Source organism: Anomaloglossus baeobatrachus, chromosome 1, assembly GCF_048569485.1.
Source record: "Anomaloglossus baeobatrachus isolate aAnoBae1 chromosome 1, aAnoBae1.hap1, whole genome shotgun sequence".
Taxonomy (NCBI): Eukaryota; Metazoa; Chordata; class Amphibia; order Anura; family Aromobatidae; genus Anomaloglossus; species Anomaloglossus baeobatrachus.
The window spans coordinates 114,588,140-114,614,952 of NC_134353.1; the positions used below are offsets into that span (position 1 = coordinate 114,588,140).

The following is a 26,813-nucleotide window of genomic DNA, read 5'->3' on the forward strand; positions in this document are numbered from 1 at the left end:
GACGAACCGTGTGTTGTTCATTTTTTTTATCGCACCCATTGACTCGTGTTGGCCATTTTCCGCATGAAATCGCAGCATGTTGCGACTTTTCTCGCATCCAGATTCTGGTCTTCTGCAATAAAGCTGTACCCCTTCTGTTGATCGAAGTCAATCACTTACCCTTCTGTGAACTGGTCATAAAACTGGGTAGCCTTTGGCTCAGCAATCCATTCACGTGCTAGGGAATCCAACCACATTCTGTCTTCCACAATGTTGAGGTCACTCTTTGGGCTGCCCCCCAGGGAGTCTCCACTATTGAGGGGTAATGGGTTCCACCTGGCTCACTCCTACTCAAACTCAGCGTTCCTTAGCCTCAGGAAAAGGGGCCTTAGGTTCAGGCATGGACCGGGAGGTACTGGGTCACTAGACTCAGACATGGGCTGGGGCACTTGCTGGCCTACTTCCCACTCTGGGGGCTCATCCGGACCTTCTTCCTCTTCGATCACCACCAACTCCAATGCAGGTAGCTGTGGGAGGTCGGGTGGTGCTGCGCAATCTCCGCTCACAGCTCATGGGGATGCTGATCCCATCTGCTCACAGCGGCCTTCTGTCTGTCCCTGGGGCTGACTCTGCGGGGACTCGTCTTCAGAACTGGACCCAGACCTCATTGGACATGAGGCCCAGCGTCGGATGGGGACTGAGCTCCATGTAATGTTCACCGGCGCCGCCTGCTGTGCTCCCATCATGCGCAGCTGTTGGCCAACTGCGGCTCCTGGTGTCGTTATCCAGAACAACTCTTCTCCCATCATCATGCGCCAGTGCACGCTGCTCTCGGATGTTTCCAATTGCCTCATTATCCTCTCGCAAGAGGATGTCGGCCGTCTCGGTGATGTATACTTCCTGCGTCGCAGGGCCCACCTGTTCCGGTGCCAGAGCCCTGTCACATCACCTGTCTATTTCGCCGACTGCGCCCAAAGACATGCCTCTCTCACACACTGGGCTGCACTCACCAGCATGTGTCTCTTCGACTGCCAAGCCTTCCTCTAGCCGGCGCCTCCTATTCTGGGCTGGACCTTTATTTTCCACTGAACTCCTCCCTGTGTGATCTTCCAAACTAAGGCCGGACTCTCTCTTTAATGTCTGCCCTCTTCAAGGCTGATGCTCCCATGGGCTGATCACCTTTTTTCGGGCTCTCGGAAGTTGTTCACACCATAGACTGGACTAATATGCCTCAGGCCACATGTTGCTGCCATCTTGGGATCCATGCTGCAGTCTGCCATTTTTAGTTGCAAAGTCTCAGATACTATCTTCCCTGTGTCACTGTTCACTAGCATCAAGTCCATACACGGCACCAACTCAGACCATCGTACTTTAGGCACTCTATCTTCTGTGCCAGGGGTCAAATTTTCCCCAACTTCATGCGAGATTCTCGTATCATGGCGACTACGCCAAATGTAAAATGGCACGCTACAGACAAGGGGGTTTGATGGTGTGTGGGAGTTTTACCTTGCCGAAGACGTACTTCTCAACCTCAGGCCAGCTTCTCATGATCACCCTGGGCAGTTCCGAGTTTGAGATTATTAAAGACAAGTCAACACCGGGTAAAAATTGCATGTAATTTACTGGTAACAAGTTTCCAACACCACTTTACTTCTCTTGCAACAGGTTTCACACTTCATTTCTGACAAGGCATTAACACCTTAGTACAGACTGGTTCTTCTATTATGACTGCAGACAAGCTCTCACCGGCTAGCAAGGAGGATGGGGGAGGTTGGTGCATCTGTGTCCCCTGGGTATCTAACCACATGGGTCAATGTGTATCGCTGTGATTAGAATACCCTAATTGGCTATGCTACTTCATCAGGATTATTCCTTAAGTCGATTCTCCAGTGTCAGTGACCAACAGTCAACACTGACCCACACTGCTCATACTAGCCTCTTCTGTGGGGGGGACGGAGAGCTTTCTAGTTCCTCAATTAAACTCCACGGAGCTTAGCTGCAATCATGTCCCAGTCACCTTTACTTCCTCCTGCCCATTACTTCTTCCTTGATTTATTCTCCACACCACACTAACTTCCAAATTAGGAAAATCCCCACATTATATCCCCATCACTGTGGACCGATTTCTCTAGTTAATCCTCTCAGCCCTGTCACTATACTTGAGGCCTAAGCTTCCCCTTCCAATTAGGGGGTCCAAGAATGGTGACATCTAATGGTGGCTGATAGCACTGTGTCCATACACACATGGGGAGCTTAAACATCTTACTGCCCCATCACATATAAATACACTTTCTGATAAAAGCAATGACGTCTTCATGGAGTTGTAGGTCGCAGGTCCCTCTCCTACACTAGTACACTTCTAGAAGACAAGGAAAAAATTGCTTTTTTTGATCAAAAACAGTGTTTACTAAGTACCCTATGTTTATATGCACTATGCTTTTATTTAGTTACAGCAGGGTATTTTTTCACAATTTTTTCCTTGGTTTCTCTTTGTCTTATGGCCAGTGTGAACATGGTCTCACAAGTACCATGTATACCATCTCATACTCCGGCTCACTTTTTTGTTTTTATGTAGTTTTTTTGTATTCAGTACAAACAGGGAGTGGCCCCCTCCTCAGCGAGCTGGACATTTCATTCTGTGAATCCCCCTGGCTGTGTGTGTCCTGTTGGGACCCGGTCGCTCTCGGCCCTTAGCCACATTGAGGCCTATTTTAGACCCATGGTAAGGTTTTAATATTAGAGAGTGTAGGTACTATCCCAACTGGGTACACCTTGGCGTTGGTGGGATAGCTTTATGCTTTTTTTGATCAAAAACAGTGTTTACTAAGTACCCTATGTTTATATGCACTATGCTTTTATTTAGTTACAGCAGGGTATTTTTTCACAATTTTTTCCTTGGTTTCTCTTTGTCTTATGGCCAGTGTGAACATGGTCTCACAAGTACCATGTATACCATCTCATACTCCGGCTCACTTTTTTGTTTTTTTTGTTCTTGTTTTTTTTGTTTTTACTAGTACACTTCTATTGTCTTTAGAACACTTGTAATTCAGTTATACAGTAGCTGCTCCTCACCCCACATCCCTCCTATCTGGGATGTTACGTCACACATCATTGTGCAGCTCCGTGCTGTATCCGTCACCTATAATAGCTTCTTCTGCAGTTCAAGAACGGGTATGGGGGGGATGTATAATGTCCCAAAAACTTCTTGCTGTATGAGTCTTCTGATGCTTCTGCAGTCTGTGAAGAGGGGACGTGGCTATTCCTTTTGTTCTGTGCATAGAAGCAGATATTAAGATACTGACACAGCACTGAGCTTCTGGGATGTCCACCCCATTCTTGAACTGCGGAAGCAGCTATTATAGGAGACAGATACAGCACGGAACTGCACAATGATATGTGATGTAACATCCCAGGTGGGAGGGGTGAGGAGCATCTACTGTATAACTGAATTACAAGTGATCTAAAGATAATAGAAGCTTACTGGGCATCTCAGGTTTATAGTGTATGAGTGCAGGGACAGTACAAATATTTTTTTTTATCTCCCCGACATATACTTCAAAAATCCTTAGTGTTTGAATGTACAAGTGCATCTCAATAAATGAGAATATCATCAAAAAGTTAATTTATTTCAGTAATTTAATACAAAAAGTGAAACACATATTATATAGAGTCATTACACACAGAGTGATCTATTTCACGTGTTTAATTCTGATAATGTTGATGATTGTGGCGTGCAGCCAATGAAACCCCAAAAGTCATTATCTCAGAAAATTAGGATATTATATAAGAACAACTGAAAAAAATGATTTTAAACTCAGAAATGTTGGCGCCTACTGAGAAGTCTGTACAGTAAATGCCTCAATACTTGGTCGGGGCTCCTTTTGCATGAATTACTGCATCAATGCGGCGTGGCATGGGGGCAATCAGCCTGTGGCACTGCTGAGGTGTTTTTGGAAGCCCAGGTTGCTTTGATAGCAGCCTTCATCTCGTCTGCATTGTTGGGTCTGGTGTCTCATCTCCCTCTTGATAATACCCGATAGATTGTCTATGGGGTTTAGCTCAGGTGAGTTTGCTGGCCAATCAAGCACAGTGATACTGTGGCTATAAAACCAGGTATTTGTACTTTTGGCAGTGTGGACAGGTGCCAAGTTCTGCTGGAAAATTAAATTTCCATCTCCAAAAAGCTTGTCGGCAGAGGGAAACATGAAGTGCTCTAAAATTTCCTGGTAGACAACTGCGCTGACTTTGGTCTTAATAAAACACAGTGGAGCTACACCAGCAGATGACATGGCTCCCCAAACCATCACTGATTGTGGAAACTTCACACTAGACCTCCAGCAGCTTGGATTGTGGCCTCTCCACTCTTCCTCCAGACTCTGGGACCGCGATTTCCAAATGAAATGCAAAATGTATTTTCATCTGAAAACAACACCTTGCACCACTGAGCAACAGTCCAGTTCTTTTTCTCCTTGGCCCAGGTAAGACGCTTCTGGCATTGTCTATTGGTCATGAGTGGCTTGACACAAGAAACGCGACACTTGTAGCCCATGTCCTGGATACGTCTGTGTGTGGTGGCTCTTGAAGCACTGACTCCAGCAGCCGTCCACTACTTGTGAATCTCCCCCAAATTTTTGAATGGCCTTTTCTTATTAATCCTATCAAGTCTCTGGTTATCCCGATTGCTTGTGCACCTTTTTCTACCACACTTTTTCTTTCCACTCAACCTTCCATTAATATGGTTGGATCTAGCACTCTGTCAACAGCCAGCTTGTTTAGCAATGACCTTCTGTGTCTCCCCCACCTTGTGGAGTGTGTCAGCGACTGCCTTTTGGACATCTTAGAAAGTAGACAGCGTCCCAGTGGGTGAAGATTCAGTCTATATTTTTAATTCATAAAGGTCATACTGTACCGCCCCAGCAGTGGTCGAACCGCTTGGATCCGGATGTCACTGCCCGTGGCTCAAGGGTCTCCGGACCTGGGGGCTAAGGGTCACCCCCGAATGAAGAAGGGGGGGTATTTACAGGGGAGATATATATAGTTTGTGATGCCACCCATAGTGTGCGGTGATAGAGAGTACTCGGGGTGATGGAGTGGGGCAGCTAAATGACGTTACCCTCTACGGGTAGGGAAAGGCCCCGGGACCCTGGATGGTGGTATGGGGTGCAGGGGGAGCGCAGGTTCGCTGGTTGCAGGGGTTAATCAGGTACTCACTCAGCAAGAAAGCAGACGCTGACAACGTAGTAAACCAAGTCTCTGGGTGCCGCTGCCCTCTTGGGGAGCTCGTCCGGGTCCCATCCCCTGCAGTACTGCCTGGTGGTCTGTGGCCTGCCTCCTGGCACCGTATTTTAGAGTGTTCAGTTGGCCCATCAGCTTGGAGCTTTCCGGGGCCCCGCTCCCTGCTAAGAGTACAGAGGAGCTTGCTCTCAGGAGCTCAAGCTTGGGATTTCATTGGGCTGCTTTGCTTGGAAAGCCCTATACCCCTTGTTGCGCTAGTGCCCCCGATCTCTGAGCTTCGTGGGAACAGTCCATATAGGACCTGTCCTCCGCAGGTTAATTGCCGGGTTCCTTGAAGCTTCTCCCCGACCTAGGGTCCAAGTACACCGACGTGCCTTCGGTCCCAGCCCGGCTATTGAACTGCGGCTGCTGGCTAGCCTCCAACACTAGCCAAGCACCCAGTTCCAATCTCCCGCGACCGGGTCTCCGACTCCTCCTGGTCCAGACCACCGTCTGTGACCTATCTGCTTTTCCCCTGGGAGCTCCAACTCCCAGCTTCCTCCGAGCTCCTCACAGCTCGAGGGCTACCACTCAACTGACTTGTCACCTCCCTGCCTGACCCCTAGGTGAGCGGCCCTATTCCAGCTTAGCAGTCCACTGGTGTGCCTGACAGGGGTGGTGTGAGGTGTAACTAGGATTTGTGGATGCTGGTGGAGGCAGTACTGCAAGATGGGAACCCAGAACCATGGGGGGTTGAGCCCTGCACGGGAAGAGAAAAAGCGTGCAGTAGCCAGTGACGACCTGACTAGTCCAGGGCGTCACAATACACTACAGCAACGTTTCGACGATAAAGTTTTTTTCAAGCGTCCCAGCGGGCGGTCCTAGTAGTGATTGACAGCTGTCTCTACATACACAATCATACTATGAAGACTGTCAGTCACTTCACATTGGACATGTCAGTAATCTGTGACTGCTGTAAGGAAGCCCTGAGACCCATCTCTTTCCTGCCAGAATCCGCGGCTTTCCTATACGGGCAATCTTTTTGGCACACTGAAGCCTAAAAGTTGTAAATAAATAAAAATGGAGCAAGAAAAAAATTGCCCATAGAAACCAATCAGATTGCAGCTTATATTTTTCCAGTAACGGTTACAGAATGTAAGGCGTGATCTGATTGGCTGCTGTTGTTCACTACTACCTCATATTGAAAGCTTTGACACAGTTCTCTCCAGAGCCAGCGCCACACGTCACGTGATCAGGCCGGCGCGCAGCAGCCTATGACGTCTCTGGCTGTGTCCCACGTGATGTCCCCGGGAGCCCTGTCAGGAAGTTCTTCCTGCGGCCGTTAGCGCCGCACTGCGCATGCCCCGGCCACCATTTTGCCGTGTAGTGTTGTGTCGGGGGCTCGTTCTCCGGGGCGGGGGAGGCTGTGCAATCTGTCAGGGCCACGGAGATTACGGCAGGAAGGCCGGAGCACTACAGCTATTCATTCCGGCGTCACATCCATTGAAAAAGGCAGACTCGCGCCAGGACAGCACCGGAGCAGCCATGGCCAACATCGCAGCGCAGAGGATCAGGAGGGAGTTCAAAGAAGTGCTAAAGAGCGAGGAGGTGAGCGCTGTGCGGGTCCCCTCACCCCCTGCCCGGTGTCACACATGGCTGTGCCCGTCCTGTCCGGCACATGGGGCAGAGAGTAGTGAGGGCTCTGCCAAAACCACCCTGGAGCCACCACGAGAGTGAGCCCATGGGCCACCGCCAGAGCGCGCCCCCGTGGGCCACCGCCAGAGCGCGCCCCCGTGGGCCACCGCCAGAGCGCGCCCCCGTGGGCCACCGCCAGAGCGCGCCCCCGTGGGCCACCGCCAGAGCGCGCCCCCGTGGGCCACCGCCAGAGCGCGCCCCCGTGGGCCACCGCCAGAGCGCGCCCCCCGTGGGCCACCGCCAGAGCGCGCCCCCGTGGGCCACCGCCAGAGCGCGCCCCCGTGGGCCACCGCCAGAGCGCGCCCCCGTGGGCCACCGCCAGAGCGCGCCCCCGTGGGCCACCGCCAGAGTGTGCCCCCGTGGGCCACCCCTCACCTGTGTGACCATCTCCATTTCTCCTCCATGTACCCAGGTGTCGCCTTTGCTCCGTTGTGTGACCACTGTTGACCCCTTGTACTCTGGAGTGATGCCCACCCTTAGTGAGGCCTGATCCAAAAAGCACATCGCTGGTCCCCGCACTTTAGTGTGTCCATGTGATGGCAGATTTGTTCAGGCATAAAAGGGTTAAACTTACATCACCTATCCCCAGTAATATAGAATTGTTTTGAACCCTCCCTGATAGTGAGACGCAAAGTTCTTTGTTCAGAATCGTGGCCCCCTCTGCAGTGATTGGAGCGCTGGTCGGCCATGCACTTATATCAGCCATCTGACTGCTTTCAAATACTACCGATCTGCGATGGGACCTCAGGTCTCCCATACAATTGTCCTCCACTCTCAGATCAGCGTTTCTTTCCTCCCTCCAAACTGCCTGCTGCGATCCTAAGGCTATGTGCCCACGGGACTCTGTACCTGTGGATTTTGCCGTGGAAAACCTGTGGATTTATTTGGATTCTCCAAATTCTCAGTACAGACAATCCCCATGTTATCCTATGGGATTTGCTGTACCAATGCTGCGGAATGTGCGGATGTCCCACAGCCGCACGTAACTGCATGTCAATTATTCATGCGGAAATACCTGCGGATGTCCTGCCTTTCCACTATGGAGATACAGGCCGGGACTTCCACAGGTATTTCTGCACTTGTCCCGCAGGTTTACCGCAACAAAAATGCTGGAATCCCGCAGCAATGGATAGCTGCGGATTCCGGGGAGCAGCTGCGTGAAACCTGCGGAATAATCCGTGGGTGCATTGTCTCGTGGGCACGTAACCCAAGTTTTAGCCTCACCTCTCTGAGCCTTTCTTGTGATCTAGGATATGAAAGGCTGAGGAGCAGGGGATTAGACTTTCCGCTTCGCTCCTTATGCTGCTGTGGTGGCCATTTTGAAAAAAGGAGGAGTCGAGCGCTAATCTGAGCAGAGGGAGCAAACGGAGAACACCAGGGAGGAGGGTGACAGGACATTAATTGCTTTTTAGTGCCAGGATGCAAGGGTACCTTTTATATAAAGATATACAGTATAAGTTACTAATATATTTGTATTTTCAAAGGTGTCTGACCCCCACCGCACAGAGATCCTGCACCCCCTATGTTATCGCAGCTTTGTGTGAGGGGGCTGGATCACTCATTCCAGGACCTAAATCAGCCCCCACATTTTTCTTCTGTGGCACAGAAAAGTAAAAGGCTGGATAGGCCTGAAATGAGGTCAGCCAGCCCCCTTCCCACACAGCATTGATAACAATGTGACTCGGGGAACTCTCTCCTGTGTAGAGGCTATAGCCGTGCCCGCTATATCCCTCAGCCTCAGATCCTGCTAGAGGTGCGGGACCCATTAGTTTGGTCATTAGAAAATGACCACTGCATCGGTTGTACAGTGTATTGTCAATGTCATCAAAGGATGGGATGTTCAAATCCCCTTGTGGGAGACCTGTAAGTATTAGGCTATGTGCGCACGTTGCATAATTGCATGCAGTTACACTGTGATCTGCACCGCAGTGTAACTGCATGCGTCCTGCGTCCCCTACATAATCAATGAAGATTATGCAGGAGACGTGCGCACGTGGCGTCTTAGAGCGCAGTGCTTCGGCTGCTGCCCGAAGCGCGCGTTCTAAGAAGTGACATGTCACTTCTTTCCTGCGCTTTGCATGCAGCCCCTGCTCTGTCTATGGGAGGGGCTGCACTCAGAGCGCATGGAATCTGCTTTTTTTCCATTACGGACTCTTTCTGCAGCGATTTGAAGCGCACGTGTGCTGTTCAAATCGCTGCAGAAATTTCTGCAGGGACAGTACGCAACGTACGCACATAGCCTAAGGCCTTGTTCACACTGCTTTTTTGTGGTGTTTATTTCTGTATGTTTTTTTAATGGTAAAAAATGCTACACTTTATAGTATAAAGTATAGCAAGTGATTGCGATTTCTGAAATCTCACGTGCTGCTTATTTTTCCCTTGCGGATTTGAAGCATGAAAGCATTTTCCAAATCGGCAGCACATCAGTTCTTTCAGCGATTTCACCCATTCAAATAATTATAAAAAAAGTACCTAAAAAAGAAAAGTGTATCTCTCTGGTTTATACTCAACGGGTGCACATACTTAGACAAAAAGAAATAAGAAAAAAAAAACAAAAAACCTGTAAAAGAACTATATACTCCAATGTATATTTTTAGTAGACTTACTGATAGGGAATGTAGATTGAGCCCCAATGGGAACAGTGATGATCACTCTGTAAAGCGCTGTGGAATTAATAGTATACAAGTGAGTAAAATGAATAAGTGATGGAGCGCTGCACTCCGCTTTCTATCCTATGGAATAACCCTTTAAAAGCAGCTGAAGTGCGGGTGCCTTGTTATCCTTGATGGGATTTGAACCCAGGACCCCAGCGCTGCAAGACTGCAGTGCTAATCACTGAGCCACCGGCAGTCTCATAGGCAATGAATGGAGCAGTAGTCAAATGTGCGCTTTTGAAAACTGATCTCGGTAGAGCCATGTTGTCAGACCCCAAGATTTGATGGAGGGTAACCTATCATGTGAATAACCCTCCAACTCTGTGCAAATATAGGAAAGTACTAATAAACCCCTTCATGCTATGGCTATTTTGCGTTTTGTTTTTTTTTCCTCCCCTTTCAAGAGCCATAACTTTGTTTTTATTTTTCTGTAAACATTACTGTATGATTGCTTATTTTTTTTTTTTTACAGGACGAGTTGTAGTTTTTAAAGGAACCATTGATTTTACTATAGAGTATACTAGAAAATGTGACCAAAAAAATCAAGTGTAGTGAAATTGCAAAAAAAAGTAAAGTTTCACAATTTTTTTTTTTTTTTTTATTTACCATGTCCACTGTATGGTAAAACTGACCCTACAGCATGATTGCCCAGGTCAGGATGAGTACGTAGGTACGATACCGGTAGAGTGTGTTTTTTTTTTTTGTGTTTTTGTTTTTTCTCCAATAAAGAAACAAACGGAGATTTGTAAAAAAAAAAAAAAAAAAGTTGCTTTTGTTGCCATTTTTCGAGATCTGTAACAGATCTTTGGAATCTGGGGCTTACTTTTTGCACCCTGAGCTGACGATTTTACTGGTACCATTTGGGGGAGATCCGATGTTTTGTTCTCCTCTTATAGTATATATATGTGTGTGTGTATGTATGTATGTATGTATGTATGTGTGTATGTGTGTGTGTATGTATGTATGTATGTATGTATATGTAAATTTTTTTTTTTTTAAATATATTTTTGTTTTGTCAAGATAGCGGTACAGATAAGTGTTGAATCAATAAAACAGAAAAATTTTAAACATTTGGAAACATACAAATTCAAATAGTATAGTCATTTTCAGAAAGTATGTACGTATAAGCTGAAATTCTTATAGCATCTTAGGCTAGGTTCACACTTCCGTTAAATTGTATCAGTCACAATCCACTGCTCTGGTAAACAACGGAATCCGTTTAGCGGATTCCGTTGTTCCCATAGACTTGTATGAGTGGTGGATTGTGACTGATGATGCTGCTAACTCCCTCAGCGCCACGGCCCTGCTCGGCTCCGCCCCCCTTGCGCTCCGCCCCCCGCACACAACGGAGTCCGACAATGAAGTCTGTTCTTTGTCATCCGTTGTACAACGCATCAGTCACATGCGTCAAGCAACGCATGTGACTGATGCAAAACAACGGAAATGTGAACCTAGCCTTATTATAATGTTATGGCGTCCCAAAAAAAACCATAATTGTCGATTTTTGATTTTTTTGTTACGCTATTTACAGATTGGACTAATTTATATTTTGGTCTGACATTTTGCAAAGGAGTGATACCAAATATGTATTTTTTTCATATAGTTTTTTTTTTTCATTGGTTTATTTCAAATCAAGCAAAAGGGGGGTGAGTTGAACTTTTTAATGCAATTTTTTAATGCATTGTAATAGGAGAAATGCTGGAAAAAAAACGCTGAAACAGTTGACATGTCAATTTTTTGGTGCAGATATTGCACCAAGATCTGTAAGGAAAAAAATCTGCAATGTGTGCTCAGCACTTTAGGATTCTCAGACTTTGCTGGGATGTGTTTTTCCTTGCAGTTTGATAAAAACCTGCAAGAAAAAAAAAAGCACAGTGTGCACACAGCCTAGGCCCAGTGCCCACGCTGTGTAGTTTTGACGCGTATTTTCAGAAATCTGCAGCATATCTGTATGTCCATTGTGAAGTCAGCAAAGTCTGAGAATTCAGAAGTGCTGTGCCCACGTTGCTTATTTTTCCCTTGCATATTTGGTGCAGATTTGGTGCAGAAAAAAAAAATCTGCACCAAATACACAAGGGAAAAATACTCAACGTGGGCACAGCACTTCTGAATTCTCATAGACTTTACTGGCTTCACAATGGACATGCAGATTTTGCTGCAGATTTTTGAAAATCTGTGTCAAAATCCGCATCAAAATCCGCAGCGTGGGCACAGGGCGAAAAAAGCTGCTTGGTTGAAATCTGTGTCTTCTGCATACTTTCTGGTACAGCAAGAGATCAGTGAAGTCCACAGGACCAAGTTCTGCATGCCTCGCTATAAATATGGAGGTATGTTATGGCCCATAGGCAAGTGGGCACTGCTGTATTGGGGTTATTTGGTGTCTGGCACATGGTTCCCCTGCAGTGTGTGCTGCCCATTCACTTATTAGAGGACTATGTTCTTGGATGAGGTTTTGCCATTGTAGTACTTCCTTCTGCAATGTTCTCAGTCAGCATGGATTCTTCTTGTGTTCAGGCATGTTATCTAGGTGGAAAATGAGTCACCTGTTAGCATTGGTGAACAGGATTCATATATTATGAGGTCAGCACAGTCCTACAATCTCTGCTGTCTATCTCAAATCCGAGTCTGATTATCTTGTAACTTATTCAGGGTTTTAGATATATGGTACTGTGCAAAAAAAAGGCAGGTGTAGAAAAACGCTGCAGTGTAAGGCTATGTGCACATTCTGCGTTTTTATGACGCTGCATTTTTACCGCGATTTGGTGCGTTTTTGGCTGCGTTTTTCTGCGTTTTTCCAATGCATTGCATGGGGGGAAAACGCAGGAAAGAATTGACATGTCCATTTTTTTTTTTTTAAGCTAAAAAACGCAGCTTAAAAATAAAGTTGTGTGCGGACAGCAAAAATGAAAACTCATAGACTTGCTGGGGAAGCAAAATCATGCAGTTTTGAGGCCAAAAACGCACCCGAAAAACGCCGCGAAAAACAGTGTGCACATAGCCTAAGAATGCTTTCAAAACTAGAAGTGTCAATTTATTTTTATTAAAATACAAAGCAGAAGAGAAATCTAAGAAATCTAAATCTCAATATTTGTTGTGACCGCCCTTTACCTTCAGGACACTTGCACACAGGTTTTGAAGAAACTGGCCAGGAAGGTTGTTCCAAACATCATGGAGAACGAACCACTGATCTTCTGGAGATGTCGCTTGTGAAAATCCTTCTCTCCATGTAATCCCAGGCAGACTCGAACAGTAGATGACTATAGCCCAGTCTCACTGGTTGCTGCCAGTTCTTATTTTTTGTGATTTTGAAAGGAAGTTTTTCTCTCATGCTGCCCTAAATTTCCTGGGCTGACAACTGCATCCACAGTCCTCAATGATGCCCATTACTTTGACCTCAAAGCTGAGAAATACAGGTAGATTCTTATCCATAAAGCAATAGCATCTGGGAGGCGTCTGACTGGCTCCAAGTTTATTCTGCAGCAGGACAACAACCTCAATGGTGCAGACAGTGTCGTTAACCCCTTAAAAACCGCGGGCAGTAAAGTTACGTCCTAGCGGTCAGTGTTAATCCCGCGGGCTGCTGCAAGCAGCCTGTGGTGATCAGCCGCACATCTCAGCTGATTTATACAGCTGATGTGTGCCTGCTAGGCATGAGTGGAATCGCTATCTGCCCGTGCCTTTTAACCCCTTAAATGGCGCTGTCAATTTGTGACAGCTCCATTATAATAGCAATCGCACTATAACTTTACTCACAAGCCGATACCGGAAGTCATGTGACGTGATCATGTGGATTTGGTGGTTGTCATGGTAGCACAGGGTCATGACTCTGTGCTCACATGACTCAAGTCCTGTAAGAAACAGCCAAGTGCTGCTTGTTGAAAATAATCATTTTTCCCCCCGGTCTGAGCAGTACTCTAATCAGGAAAAATTAATGAGCGATCAGACAGCTGATTGTTCTAGTCCACTAGGGGACCTAGTAAAATAAAAAAAGTAAGGAAAGAAAAAAAAAAAAAGATTTTAAAAAATAAAAAACTCAAAGTTCAAATCACCCTCCTTTCGCCCCATTGAAAATTAAAGGGTTAAAAAAATTAAAAGCTATACACACATTTGGTATCGACGTGTTCAGGCATGCCCGATCTATAAAAACATAAAATCAATTAATCTGATCGGTAAACGGCATAGCGGCAAAAAAATTCCAAACGCCAAAATTACGTTTTTTGCACTAAATGCAATAACAGATCAAAACGTGTTGCATCTGCCCAAAAAAAATGGTACCGTTAAAAACGTCAGCCTGAGACGCAAAAACTAGGCCATCACTGAGCCATAGATCCCAAAAAATGAGAACGTTACGGGTCGCAGAAAATGGCGCAAAATGTACGCCACGTTTTCGGACAAACTTCAGATTTTTTTTTTTAACCCCTTAGATAAAAGTAAACCTATACTTGTATAGTGTCTACGAACTCGCAGTGACCTGAGGCATCACACCCACACATCAGTTTTTACCATATAGGGAACACACTGAATAAAATATCTCAAAAAATCGTGTAATCACACTTTTTTGCAATTTTTACGCATTTGGAATTTTGTTTTTCCGTTTTTTTAGTAGACTATATGGTAAAACTCATGGTTTCATTTAACCCCTTCACGACCATGAACGGAAAGATCCGTCCTTGTGCCCTGGGCCTTAACGACCAAGGACGGATCTTTCCGTCATGGCGGAATCGCGGCACCGGAGCCTCCGGTGACTGCAATATGTTAACATAAACCGCAGATTCGGGGAGGAGGGGACCTGTTCCTGACCTTAGGAGGGGTGGTGCCTCCTCCCCGGACCTACGGAGGCTGTGATTGGCTGACGAACGCCGCTCAACCAATCACAGCCACTGTAATGTTCCAGCCATTTAAAATGACTGAAACATTGAAATCCAGCCCTGGCCAGTGCAGCTGTAGCACTGGCCATTGGCTGGAGCTGGGTGACCTCACTGGATCACCCTCCCCCAGCTCCAGTAGCTCTGATTGGAGAGATCGGCCTTGTGGCCGATTTCTCCAATCACAGTGGACCTGTTGCCGGTGACCGCCCCCATTAGCTTCACTTGTCGTCCCTGCAGCACGCCAGCACAGTGAGTGTACACAGTGCAATGGCAGGGCGACAACCTCCGGTCCCATGCTGTTATGAGACCAGAGCATGGGACCCGGAAGTTGCCGCGCTGCCATTGCACTGTATGAAACCGGCGAAAAGTGTCACGATCCGCCGCCCTCCGCGATCTGCCACCTGTCTCCCCGATCTGCCCCCCCACATCCCGATCTGCCCCCAGACATCCCAATCTGCCGGCCTCCCCCGTGATCTCTATTCTGCAGCTCCTCCGGTATCTCCCTTTTTGCTCTCCCCCTCCCCCTCTGCTGTCCGCATCCCCCTCTGCTGTCCCGTCCCCCTCTGCTGTCCCGTCCCCCTCTGCTGTCCCGTCCCCCTCTGCTGTCCCGTCCCCCTCTGCTGTCCCGTCCCCCTCTGCTGTCCGCGTCCCCCCTCTGCTGTCCGCGTCCCCCCTCTGCTGTCCGCGTCCCCCCTCTGCTGTCCGCGTCCCCCCTCTGCTGTCCGCGTCCCCCCTCTGCTGTCCGCGTCCCCCCTCTGCTGTCCGCGTCCCCCCTCTGCTGTCCGCGTCCCCCCTCTGCTGTCCGCGTCCCCCCTCTGCTGTCCGCGTCCCCCCTCTGCTGTCCGCGTCCCCCCTCTGCTGTCCGCGTCCCCCCTCTGCTGTCCGCGTCCCCCCTCTGCTGTCCGCGTCCCCCCTCTGCTGTCCGCGTCCCCCCTCTGCTGTCCGCGTCCCCCCTCTGCTGTCCGCGTCCCCCCTCTGCTGTCCGCGTCCCCCCTCTGCTGTCCGCGTCCCCCCTCTGCTGTCCGCGTCCCCCCTCTGCTGTCCGCGTCCCCCCTCTGCTGTCCGCGTCCCCCCTCTGCTGTCCGCGTCCCCCCTCTGCTGTCCGCGTCCCCCCTCTGCTGTCCGCGTCCCCCCTCTGCTGTCCGCGTCCCCCCTCTGCTGTCCGCGTCCCCCCTCTGCTGTCCGCGTCCCCCCTCTGCTGTCCGCGTCCCCCCTCTGCTGTCCGCGTCCCCCCTCTGCTGTCCGCGTCCCCCCTCTGCTGTCCGCGTCCCCCCTCTGCTGTCCGCGTCCCCCCTCTGCTGTCCGCGTCCCCCCTCTGCTGTCCGCGTCCCCCCTCTGCTGTCCGCGTCCCCCCTCTGCTGTCCGCGTCCCCCCTCTGCTGTCCGCGTCCCCCCTCTGCTGTCCGCGTCCCCCCTCTGCTGTCCGCGTCCCCCCTCTGCTGTCCGCGTCCCCCCTCTGCTGTCCGCGTCCCCCCTCTGCTGTCCGCGTCCCCCCTCTGCTGTCCGCGTCCCCCCTCTGCTGTCCGCGTCCCCCCTCTGCTGTCCGCGTCCCCCCTCTGCTGTCCGCGTCCCCCCTCTGCTGTCCGCGTCCCCCCTCTGCTGTCCGCGTCCCCCCTCTGCTGTCCGCGTCCCCCCTCTGCTGTCCGCGTCCCCCCTCTGCTGTCCGCGTCCCCCCTCTGCTGTCCGCGTCCCCCCTCTGCTGTCCGCGTCCCCCCTCTGCTGTCCGCGTCCCCCCTCTGCTGTCCGCGTCCCCCCTCTGCTGTCCGCGTCCCCCCTCTGCTGTCCGCGTCCCCCCTCTGCTGTCCGCGTCCCCCCTCTGCTGTCCGCGTCCCCCCTCTGCTGTCCGCGTCCCCCCTCTGCTGTCCGCGTCCCCCCTCTGCTGTCCGCGTCCCCCCTCTGCTGTCCGCGTCCCCCCTCTGCTGTCCGCGTCCCCCCTCTGCTGTCCGCGTCCCCCCTCTGCTGTCCGCGTCCCCCCTCTGCTGTCCGCGTCCCCCCTCTGCTGTCCGCGTCCCCCCTCTGCTGTCCGCGTCCCCCCTCTGCTGTCCGCGTCCCCCCTCTGCTGTCCGCGTCCCCCCTCTGCTGTCCGCGTCCCCCCTCTGCTGTCCGCGTCCCCCCTCTGCTGTCCGCGTCCCCCCTCTGCTGTCCGCGTCCCCCCTCTGCTGTCCGCGTCCCCCCTCTGCTGTCCGCGTCCCCCCTCTGCTGTCCGCGTCCCCCCTCTGCTGTCCGCGTCCCCCCTCTGCTGTCCGCGTCCCCCCTCTGCTGTCCGCGTCCCCCCTCTGCTGTCCGCGTCCCCCCTCTGCTGTCCGCGTCCCCCCTCTGCTGTCCGCGTCCCCCCTCTGCTGTCCGCGTCCCCCCTCTGCTGTCCGCGTCCCCCCTCTGCTGTCCGCGTCCCCCCTCTGCTGTCCGCGTCCCCCCTCTGCTGTCCGCGTCCCCCCTCTGCTGTCCGCGTCCCCCCTCTGCTGTCCGCGTCCCCCCTCTGCTGTCCGCGTCCCCCCTCTGCTGTCCGCGTCCCCCCTCTGCTGTCCGCGTCCCCCCTCTGCTGTCCGCGTCCCCCCTCTGCTGTCCGCGTCCCCCCTCTGCTGTCCGCGTCCCCCCTCTGCTGTCCGCGTCCCCCCTCTGCTGTCCGCGTCCCCCCTCTGCTGTCCGCGTCCCCCCTCTGCTGTCCGCGTCCCCCCTCTGCTGTCCGCGTCCCCCCTCTGCTGTCCGCGTCCCCCCTCTGCTGTCCGCGTCCCCCCTCTGCTGTCCGCGTCCCCCCTCTGCTGTCCGCGTCCCCCCTCTGCTGTCCGCGTCCCCCCTCTGCTGTCCGCGTCCCCCCTCTGCTGTCCGCGTCCCCCCTCTGCTGTCCGCGTCCCCCCTCTGCTGTCCGCGTCCCCCCTCTGCTGTCCGCGTCCCCCCTCTGCTGTCCGCGTCCCCCCTCTGCTGTCCGCGTCCCCCCTCTGCTGTCCGCGTCCCCCCTCTGCTGTCCGCGTCCCCCCTCTGCTGTCCGCGTCCCCCCTCTGCTGTCCGCGTCCCCCCTCTGCTGTCCGCGTCCCCCCTCTGCTGTCCGCGTCCCCCCTCTGCTGTCCGCGTCCCCCCTCTGCTGTCCGCGTCCCCCCTCTGCTGTCCGCGTCCCCCCTCTGCTGTCCGCGTCCCCCCTCTGCTGTCCGCGTCCCCCCTCTGCTGTCCGCGTCCCCCCTCTGCTGTCCGCGTCCCCCCTCTGCTGTCCGCGTCCCCCCTCTGCTGTCCGCGTCCCCCCTCTGCTGTCCGCGTCCCCCCTCTGCTGTCCGCGTCCCCCCTCTGCTGTCCGCGTCCCCCCTCTGCTGTCCGCGTCCCCCCTCTGCTGTCCGCGTCCCCCCTCTGCTGTCCGCGTCCCCCCTCTGCTGTCCGCGTCCCCCCTCTGCTGTCCGCGTCCCCCCTCTGCTGTCCGCGTCCCCCCTCTGCTGTCCGCGTCCCCCCTCTGCTGTCCGCGTCCCCCCTCTGCTGTCCGCGTCCCCCCTCTGCTGTCCGCGTCCCCCCTCTGCTGTCCGCGTCCCCCCTCTGCTGTCCGCGTCCCCCCTCTGCTGTCCGCGTCCCCCCTCTGCTGTCCGCGTCCCCCCTCTGCTGTCCGCGTCCCCCCTCTGCTGTCCGCGTCCCCCCTCTGCTGTCCGCGTCCCCCCTCTGCTGTCCGCGTCCCCCCTCTGCTGTCCGCGTCCCCCCTCTGCTGTCCGCGTCCCCCCTCTGCTGTCCGCGTCCCCCCTCTGCTGTCCGCGTCCCCCCTCTGCTGTCCGCGTCCCCCCTCTGCTGTCCGCGTCCCCCCTCTGCTGTCCGCGTCCCCCCTCTGCTGTCCGCGTCCCCCCTCTGCTGTCCGCGTCCCCCCTCTGCTGTCCGCGTCCCCCCTCTGCTGTCCGCGTCCCCCCTCTGCTGTCCGCGTCCCCCCTCTGCTGTCCGCGTCCCCCCTCTGCTGTCCGCGTCCCCCCTCTGCTGTCCGCGTCCCCCCTCTGCTGTCCGCGTCCCCCCTCTGCTGTCCGCGTCCCCCCTCTGCTGTCCGCGTCCCCCCTCTGCTGTCCGCGTCCCCCCTCTGCTGTCCGCGTCCCCCCTCTGCTGTCCGCGTCCCCCCTCTGCTGTCCGCGTCCCCCCTCTGCTGTCCGCGTCCCCCCTCTGCTGTCCGCGTCCCCCCTCTGCTGTCCGCGTCCCCCCTCTGCTGTCCGCGTCCCCCCTCTGCTGTCCGCGTCCCCCCTCTGCTGTCCGCGTCCCCCCTCTGCTGTCCGCGTCCCCCCTCTGCTGTCCGCGTCCCCCCTCTGCTGTCCGCGTCCCCCCTCTGCTGTCCGCGTCCCCCCTCTGCTGTCCGCGTCCCCCCTCTGCTGTCCGCGTCCCCCCTCTGCTGTCCGCGTCCCCCCTCTGCTGTCCGCGTCCCCCCTCTGCTGTCCGCGTCCCCCCTCTGCTGTCCGCGTCCCCCCTCTGCTGTCCGCGTCCCCCCTCTGCTGTCCGCGTCCCCCCTCTGCTGTCCGCGTCCCCCCTCTGCTGTCCGCGTCCCCCCCTCTGCTGTCCGCGTCCCCCCCTCTGCTGTCCGCGTCCCCCCCTCTGCTGTCCGCGTCCCCCCCTCTGCTGTCCGCGTCCCCCCCTCTGCTGTCCGCGTCCCCCCCTCTGCTGTCCGCGTCCCCCCTCTGCTGTCCGCGTCCCCCCTCTGCTGTCCGCGTCCCCCCTCTGCTGTCCGCGTCCCCCCTCTGCTGTCCGCGTCCCCCCTCTGCTGTCCGCGTCCCCCCTCTGCTGTCCGCGTCCCCCCTCTGCTGTCCGCGTCCCCCCTCTGCTGTCCGCGTCCCCCCTCTGCTGTCCCCGTCCCCCCTCTGCTGTCCCCGTCCCCCCTCTGCTGTCCGCGTCCCCCCTCTGCTGTCCGCGTCCCCCCTCTGCTGTCCGCGTCCCCCCTCTGCTGTCCCCGTCCCCCCTCTGCTGTCCCCGTCCCCCCTCTGCTGTCCCCGTCCCCCCTCTGCTGTCCCCGTCCCCCCTCTGCTGTCCCCGTCCCCCCTCTGCTGTCCCCGTCCCCCCTCTGCTGTCCCCGTCCCCCCTCTGCTGTCCCCGTCCCCCCTCTGCTGTCCCCGTCCCCCCTCTGCTGTCCCCGTCCCCCCTCTGCTGTCCCCGTCCCCCCTCTGCTGTCCCCGTCCCCCCTCTGCTGTCCCCGTCCCCCCTCTGCTGTCCCCGTCCCCCCTCTGCTGTCCCCGTCCCCCCTCTGCTGTCCCCGTCCCCCCTCTGCTGTCCCCGTCCCCCCTCTGCTGTCCCCGTCCCCCCTCTGCTGTCCCCGTCCCCCCTCTGCTGTCCCCGTCCCCCCTCTGCTGTCCCCGTCCCCCCTCTGCTGTCCCCGTCCCCCCTCTGCTGTCCCCGTCCCCCCTCTGCTGTCCCCGTCCCCCCTCTGCTGTCCCCGTCCCCCCTCTGCTGTCCCCGTCCCCCCTCTGCTGTCCCCGTCCCCCCTCTGCTGTCCCCGTCCCCCCTCTGCTGTCCCCGTCCCCCCTCTGCTGTCCCCGTCCCCCCTCTGCTGTCCCCGTCCCCCCTCTGCTGTCCCCGTCCCCCCTCTGCTGTCCCCGTCCCCCCTCTGCTGTCCCCGTCCCCCCTCTGCTGTCCCCGTCCCCCCTCTGCTGTCCCCGTCCCCCCTCTGCTGTCCCCGTCCCCCCTCCGCTGTCCCCGTCCCCCCTCTGCTGTCCCCGTCCCCCCTCTGCTGTCCCCGTCCCCCCTCCGCTGTCCCCGTCCCCCCCTCCGCTGTCCCCGTCCCCCCTCCGCTGTCCCCGTCCCCCCTCCGCTGTCCCCACCCGATCACATCTGCCTCCATCGCTGGGTCCTTCTTCCTGGGTCTTCTGCTGAGCTGTCCAACTTCCTGCCTGCTGCTCCTGTAAAGCTGTTCCTCCCGCTAAACCTCTGGGCACTGTGAGTATAACTTTTTTTTTTTTTTTTTTCCTCTATCCCCTTTATATTTTTACACCTCATGCGTCCGTGCGTCCCGCCGAGCGCTGATCAGGGATGCAGATAACGTATCTGCATCCGTGGTCAGTTTTCGGCGGGACTTTTTTTCCCGTATTCCCGACGCTTTTTGTATCGCATCTGTCCGTGCGTCCCGCCGAGCGCTGATCAGGGATGCACATAACGGATCGGCATCCCTGCTCAATTTTTGGCGTGACAAAAAGCATCGGGGATACGGAAAAAAAAGTCACGCCAAAAATTGAGCAGGGATGCCGATCCGTTATGTGCATCCCTGATCAGCGCTCGGCGGGACGCACGGACTGATGCAATACAAAAAGCGTCGGGGATACGGAAAAAAAAGTATCGCATCTGTCCGTGCGTCCCGCTGAGCGCGGATCAACATCCCTGCTCAATTTTTGGCGTGACTTTTTTTTTTCCGTATCCCCAGCGCTTTTTGTATCTCATCCGACAGTGCCTCCTGCAGCGGCCGATCAGTGCACTGCGTCTGTGCGTTTGAAAAGTCAAATGGCGTTCCTTGTCTTCTGAGCCCCGCCATGCGCCCAAACAATTGATTTCCACCACATGTGAGGTTTCTGCGTACTCGGGAAAAATTGCACAATACGTTTTATGGTGCATTTTTTCCTGATACCGTTGTAAAAAGAAAAAAAAAAAAGCTACCTTGTTGCTGCAAAAATTAAAAAAAAAAAAAAATTTAAAAAAATAAATAATTTTCACGGTTCAACGTTATCAACTTTCAGTGGAGCCCTTGGGGGTACAAGGGGCTCACTAAATATCTAGATAAATTCCTTGAGGGGTCTAGTTCCAAAATGGGGTAATTTGTGGGGGAGCTCCACTGTTTAGGCACCATGGGGGGGGGGTCTAAAAACGTGACATGGCGTCCGCTAATGATTCCCATCAATTTTGCTGTCAAATGGTGCCCTTCTCTTCTGAGCCCCGCCATGCGCCCAACAATTACTTTCCACCACATGTGAGGTATCTGCGTACTCAGGAGAAAATGGACAATACATTTTATGTTGCATTTTTTCCCGATACCCTTGTGAAAAAAAAAGCTACCTAGTTGAAGCAACAGTTTTGTGGTAAAAAAAATTTTTCTTCTTTTCACGGCTCAACGTTATAAACTTCTGTGAAGCCCCCAGGTGTTCAAAGTGCTCATCAAACATCTAGAAAAAATATTTGAGGGCTCTAGTTTCCAAAATGGGGTTACTTGTGGGGGAGCTCCATTGTTTAGGCACCTCAGGGGGTCTTCAAACCCGACATGGCGTCCGCCAATGAGTGCAGCTAATTTTGTGTTCAAAAATTCAAATGGCGCTCCTTGCCTTCCGAGCACTGCCGTGTGTCCAAACATTTGATTTCCACCACATATGAGGTATCTGCGTACTCAAGAGAAAATGGACAATAAATTGTAGGGTGCACTTTCTCTTTTCTCCCTTGTAAAAATGAAAATTTTATGGCTAAAGTAACATTTTTGTGTTAAAAAATAAAATTTTCATTTTTTCCTTCCACATTGCTTTGGTTCCTGTGACGCACCTAAAGGGTTAATAAACTTCTTGGATGTGGTTTTGAGCAGTGTGAGGGGTGCAGTTTTTAGAATGGGCTAACTTTTGGGTATTTTCTGTCACCTCGGCCTCTCAAAGTCACTTCAAATGTGATGTGGTCCCTAAAAAAAATATTTTGTAAATTTTGTTGGAAAAATTAGAAATTGCTGATGAACTTTGACCCCTTCTAACTTCCTAACGAAAAAAAAATTTCTTTCGAAAATTGCGCTGATGTAAAGTTGACAAGTGGGAAATGTTATTTAGTAACTATTTTGTGTGACATATCTCTCAGATTTATGGGCATAAATTTTCAAAGTTTGAAAATTGCGAAATTTTCGCACAATTTCCTAAATTTTCACAAATAAACGCAAAAAGTATCGGCCTAAATTTACCACTGACATGAAGTACAATATGTCACGAAAAAACAATGTCAGAATCGCCAGGATCCGTTGAAACGTTCCAGAGTTATAACCTGTCAAAGTGACACTGGTCAGAATTGCAAAAAATGGCCCGGTCATTAGGGTGTTTTAGTGGCCGGGGGTGAAGGGGTTAAAAGTACAGCTCATTCCACAAAAAACAAGCCCTCACATGACCATATTGACTGTAAAATAAAAAAAGTTACTCTTTTCAGAAGAATGGCGAAAAAAACCTTGAATGCACAAAATCAGCCAGACGTGAAGGGATAAAGGGGGGGTTCACTAGTTAGCTTTACTGGCCACATCGATATAATGGCTTCTCTCAAATACCTTGTGTTGGCAATAGTGCCTGTGAACGGCGCTATTGCGGTCCGCTCGTCCCCATCGTGTGACCCCCCCCCCCACACACACACACTTCGTGACCTCTGATGTCTGTTAATGTTGAGTCAACGTCCAGTTAACCTGACATCACTGAGGCGGCCCCAGTCTCCGTGAGTGACTGGGCTGTGTCTCCCCGCTAATTACAGCCCATCATCTCCCTGCTATCTCCTTCACTGCTGTGTGCCGCTAGCAGGAGACAGGCTGGGCTGTGATGAGCGGTGAAACATCACCCACAGCCCAGTCACTCAAGAAGACTGAGGCCCGCCTTGGTGATGTCAGGTCAACTATTCGGTGATGGATATCAGAGGTCACGGAACCCAGGGGTCACGCAATGGGGATTAGCGGACCGCAGTAGCGCCGCTCACAGGCATTATTGGCAACACAGTGTATTTGAGAGAAGCCTAGTTTCTCAACAATATATCAATGTGGCTTGGAAAACTAGTGAACCACCTCCTTTAAACGTAAAAAAAGAACTGGAAGTGATGAAATGGCCCTCACAGATCCCTGATCTTGAGATGGATTTGCAAAAGCAGCACCCCCAGTAGATCTGTGGTTAGTTCTCCAAGATGGTTGGAACAATCTTCTTGCCAAGTTCCTTCAAAAACTGTGCAAGTGAAACCTAGAAGACTTGCTTGTTGGTCCTGATCAGCAGGTGAAGGGGGCGCACACCAAATATTGATGTGATTTAGATTTCTCTTTTGCTCATTCGCTTTGTATTTTGTTTAGTAATAAAAAGAAATTAGGCTAGTTTCACACTACGTCTTTTTAACATCCGTTGAAAACTTTTTTTAGCGGAAGTACGGATCCTGCTTTTACAGCAAATAACGTATGCAAACGCATATGTTATTTTGCAGGATCCTGCACTGGATGTTTAGGGGCGGGCATTGGAGTCATGTGATCGGGAGTGAGGGGAACTAGACTGGGAGCCGGCTTCTGACAGCTGCAGACGCTGGTAACCAAGGTAAACATCGGCCTTGGATACCCGATATTTATCTTGGTTACGAGTGTCTGCAGCTGCTAGGAGCAGGGCTGCCTGCACGCGTAACCAACGTAAACATCGGGTAACTAAGAGAAGTGGTTACGCGATATTTACCTTGGTTACGAGTGTCTGCAGCTCTCAGGTGGGAGAGAGAGGGAGGGGAGGAAGGGGGAAAGACAGAGATAGAGATAGAGAGAGAGAGAGGGTGAGGGAGGGAAGAGGAGAGAGAGACAGATCACGCGAGACTGGTTCTGGGCATGCTCAGTACTTTCTGGGCATGCTCAGTACAAAAGCAGGATCCTGTCTATCAGCACGCCAGCGTTCACCTGCGTTTTGCGTGCGTTATAGTCAGGATCCAGCAATTTGCAGTATTTGGACGGAGCTCAAAAACGCTACAAGTAGCGTTTTTGAAACATGTTAAAAAACTGCAAGTCACTGGATCCTCACTATAACGCAGGCAAACGCAGGTGAACGGATGTTAACGCGAGTCCATTGCAAATGCATTGAAATGAAAACGCATTTGCACTGGATCCGCATGTCCGCTAAAATAACGTTAAGGACGGATGTTAAAAAGACGTAGTGTGAAACCAGCCTTAACGCTTCTGGTTTTGAAGGCATTCTTTATATTGCAGCATTTATTCCACACCTGTATAACTTTTGCACAGTACTGTACATGTATAAATGGCTGCCACACTCCCTATAGCTGTTACCTATGACCCACACATTTCTATCACAGAACAGTAAAAAGTTGTTGGTATTTCTGTAAGTTATGTAATTCATTCATCAATGAGGCACGATACAAGCAATGATATTTCCGCATTCTACATAGTAGTACTATTTTTATTTTTTTTTTCCTCCCAATATTGTTTTTGCTATAACAGGTGGAACAATGCTTTGTTTGGCCATCTGGGAAAAAAAAACACATTTTGGCTAATTGTGTGCTAAAATTAAAAGGAGCCTTATGGGAATTGTGATACGTTATCACCTTACTACCAGGGCTGTGGAGTCGGTAAACCAAACCTTCGACTCAGACTCCTCAATTTCTCTTGCACCGACTCCTACATATATTGCTTATAGTTAGGTGAAAAATTTATTGTAATACATGAACATGTGTATGTGAACATCAGACATTTAATGATTTTTGATACAATAATCAAGATATTTGGATAGAACATAAAATATATTTATTGGATACAACTTTAGAACACAAACTGTAATTGTAAATATGTAATACACTATGTAATATACAGTAGATTACATATATATCTTGTGTGCATGTATAATATATATATATATATTACATAGTGTATTACATATTTACAATTTATTAAGTTTTTTGTGTTCTGAAGTGGTATTCCGATAAATATATTTTGTTCTATCAAAATATCATGATTATTGTATCATAAAAATAATTAAATGTCTGATGTTCACATTGTACTACAATACATTTTTCACTTAAATATAAGCATTATACTAAATGTTATTATTTAGTAAAATATTCAGCACATTTTGCATTGCACTACTGTCCCTAATTTATTATATATTTTAGGAGTCGGAGCATTTTATACCGACTCCGACTCCACCAAAATGAGCTCCGACTCCGACTCCACAGCCCTGCTTTCTACGATGGTTTTCAGAACTTTGGTGGGTTGGTACGGTCCGTCGGCTGGGAGCTTCACCAGACCTTGCAGTGGGATCAGGTTTCCCCATTTCGAATTGAGATTTGATTGAAGTTACCTCACTGTCCGACAATCTTATGGACCCCAATATAGAATTTGTAACAGGGCTCCTAACTATTGCTAGTCTTTAAAGTGAACCTATCAGGTGCAGTATACACCCAGAAACACAAGCAGTTCTGGGTATATATTGCTAATCCCTGCCTAATTAGCCCTGTATCTAGTAGGAGACATAAAGAGCTCTTAAAGGGGTTATCCGGCTTCTTTTGACTTTTTTTTTTTTTATTACCCTATTGGGCTACATTGGGGCAGGTAAGTATATAGAGACCACTTACCTGCCCTGCTGTCAGCCCCTCTCCCCCGGCTCAGAGTGGTCATATGATAGCTCCTGCGATTTTGCTGCTTCCGGTCATTTTATGTCAACATGGACAGGGCCATGTTGACATGCAAATCTGGAACAGCATGTCGCCTCCCTGCTGGGCGGCTACAGTGCGATGAGCCCCGCCCCCTTCCCTGCACCCTCCCACACATTCCCCCGCACCTCTTACTCTCCCCGCAACCTCCCCCTGCACTGCTGTGGGGTCCGTGACCTGAGGGAGGGGCCTGGCGGCGGCTGCCTACGGTGTCACCGCCAGCACCAGGCCCCCTGCTCAGGATCACACATTCAAATGTACCGGCATCGCAGATCACAGATGCCGGTACATTTGAAAGTGCTGATGAGAAGCAGCGCCGCGCTGCTTCTCATCACTGTCCCGCTGTCTGTTCTCTCTTCAGCACAGCGGTGACGTCACTACTGTGCTGATATGGCCAGAGCACAGACAGCGCGCGAACGTGCAGGAGCGTCGGGGACCGGGGAGGGGTGAGTATATACTCCCTACATGTGTTCCCGATGGGGGGTCGGTGCAGAGCGCCGCGTGCGGTACAGAGCCGTGTGTGTGTGTGTGTGTGGTGCAGAGCCATTTGTGTGTGTGTGTGTGGTGCAGAGCCCTGTGTGTGTGTGTGTGTGTGTGTGTGTGTGTGTGGTGCAGAGCCCTGTGTGTGTGTGTGTGGTGCAGAGCCCTGTGTGTGTGTGTGCGGTGCAGAGCCCTGTGTGTGTGTGTGCGGTGCAGAGCCCTGTGTGTGTGTGTGCGGTGCAGAGCCCTGTGTGTGTGTGTGTGCGGTGCAGAGCCCTGTGTGTGTGTGTGCGGTGCAGAGCCCTGTGTGTGTGTGTGCGGTGCAGAGCCCTGTGTGTGTGCGGTGCAGAGCCCTGTGTTTGTGTGTGTGTGTGCGGTGCAGAGCCCTGTGTGTGTGTGTGCGGTGCAGAGCCCTGTGTGTGTGTGTGCGGTGCAGAGCCCTGTGTGTGTGTGTGCGGTGCAGAGCCCTGTGTGTGTGTGTGCGGTGCAGAGCCCTGTGTGTGTGTGTGCGGTGCAGAGCCCTGTGTGTGTGTGTGCGGTGCAGAGCCCTGTGTGTGTGTGTGCGGTGCAGAGCCCTGTGTGTGTGTGTGCGGTGCAGA

General features: G+C 52.1%; 1 protein-coding gene across 1 annotated transcript in view; it reads left to right on the forward strand.

The window, feature by feature from the left end:
• The first annotated feature begins 6,502 nt into the window (after positions 1-6,502).
• The window catches only part of UBE2K (ubiquitin conjugating enzyme E2 K), an 89,367-nt gene continuing 69,056 nt past the window's right edge, over positions 6,503-26,813 (forward strand). The window contains exon 1 of the mRNA XM_075346975.1: positions 6,503-6,801. Within this exon, the coding sequence (XP_075203090.1) occupies positions 6,553-6,801 (249 nt within the window). The 5' untranslated portion in view covers positions 6,503-6,552. The remainder of the gene's footprint in view (positions 6,802-26,813) is intronic.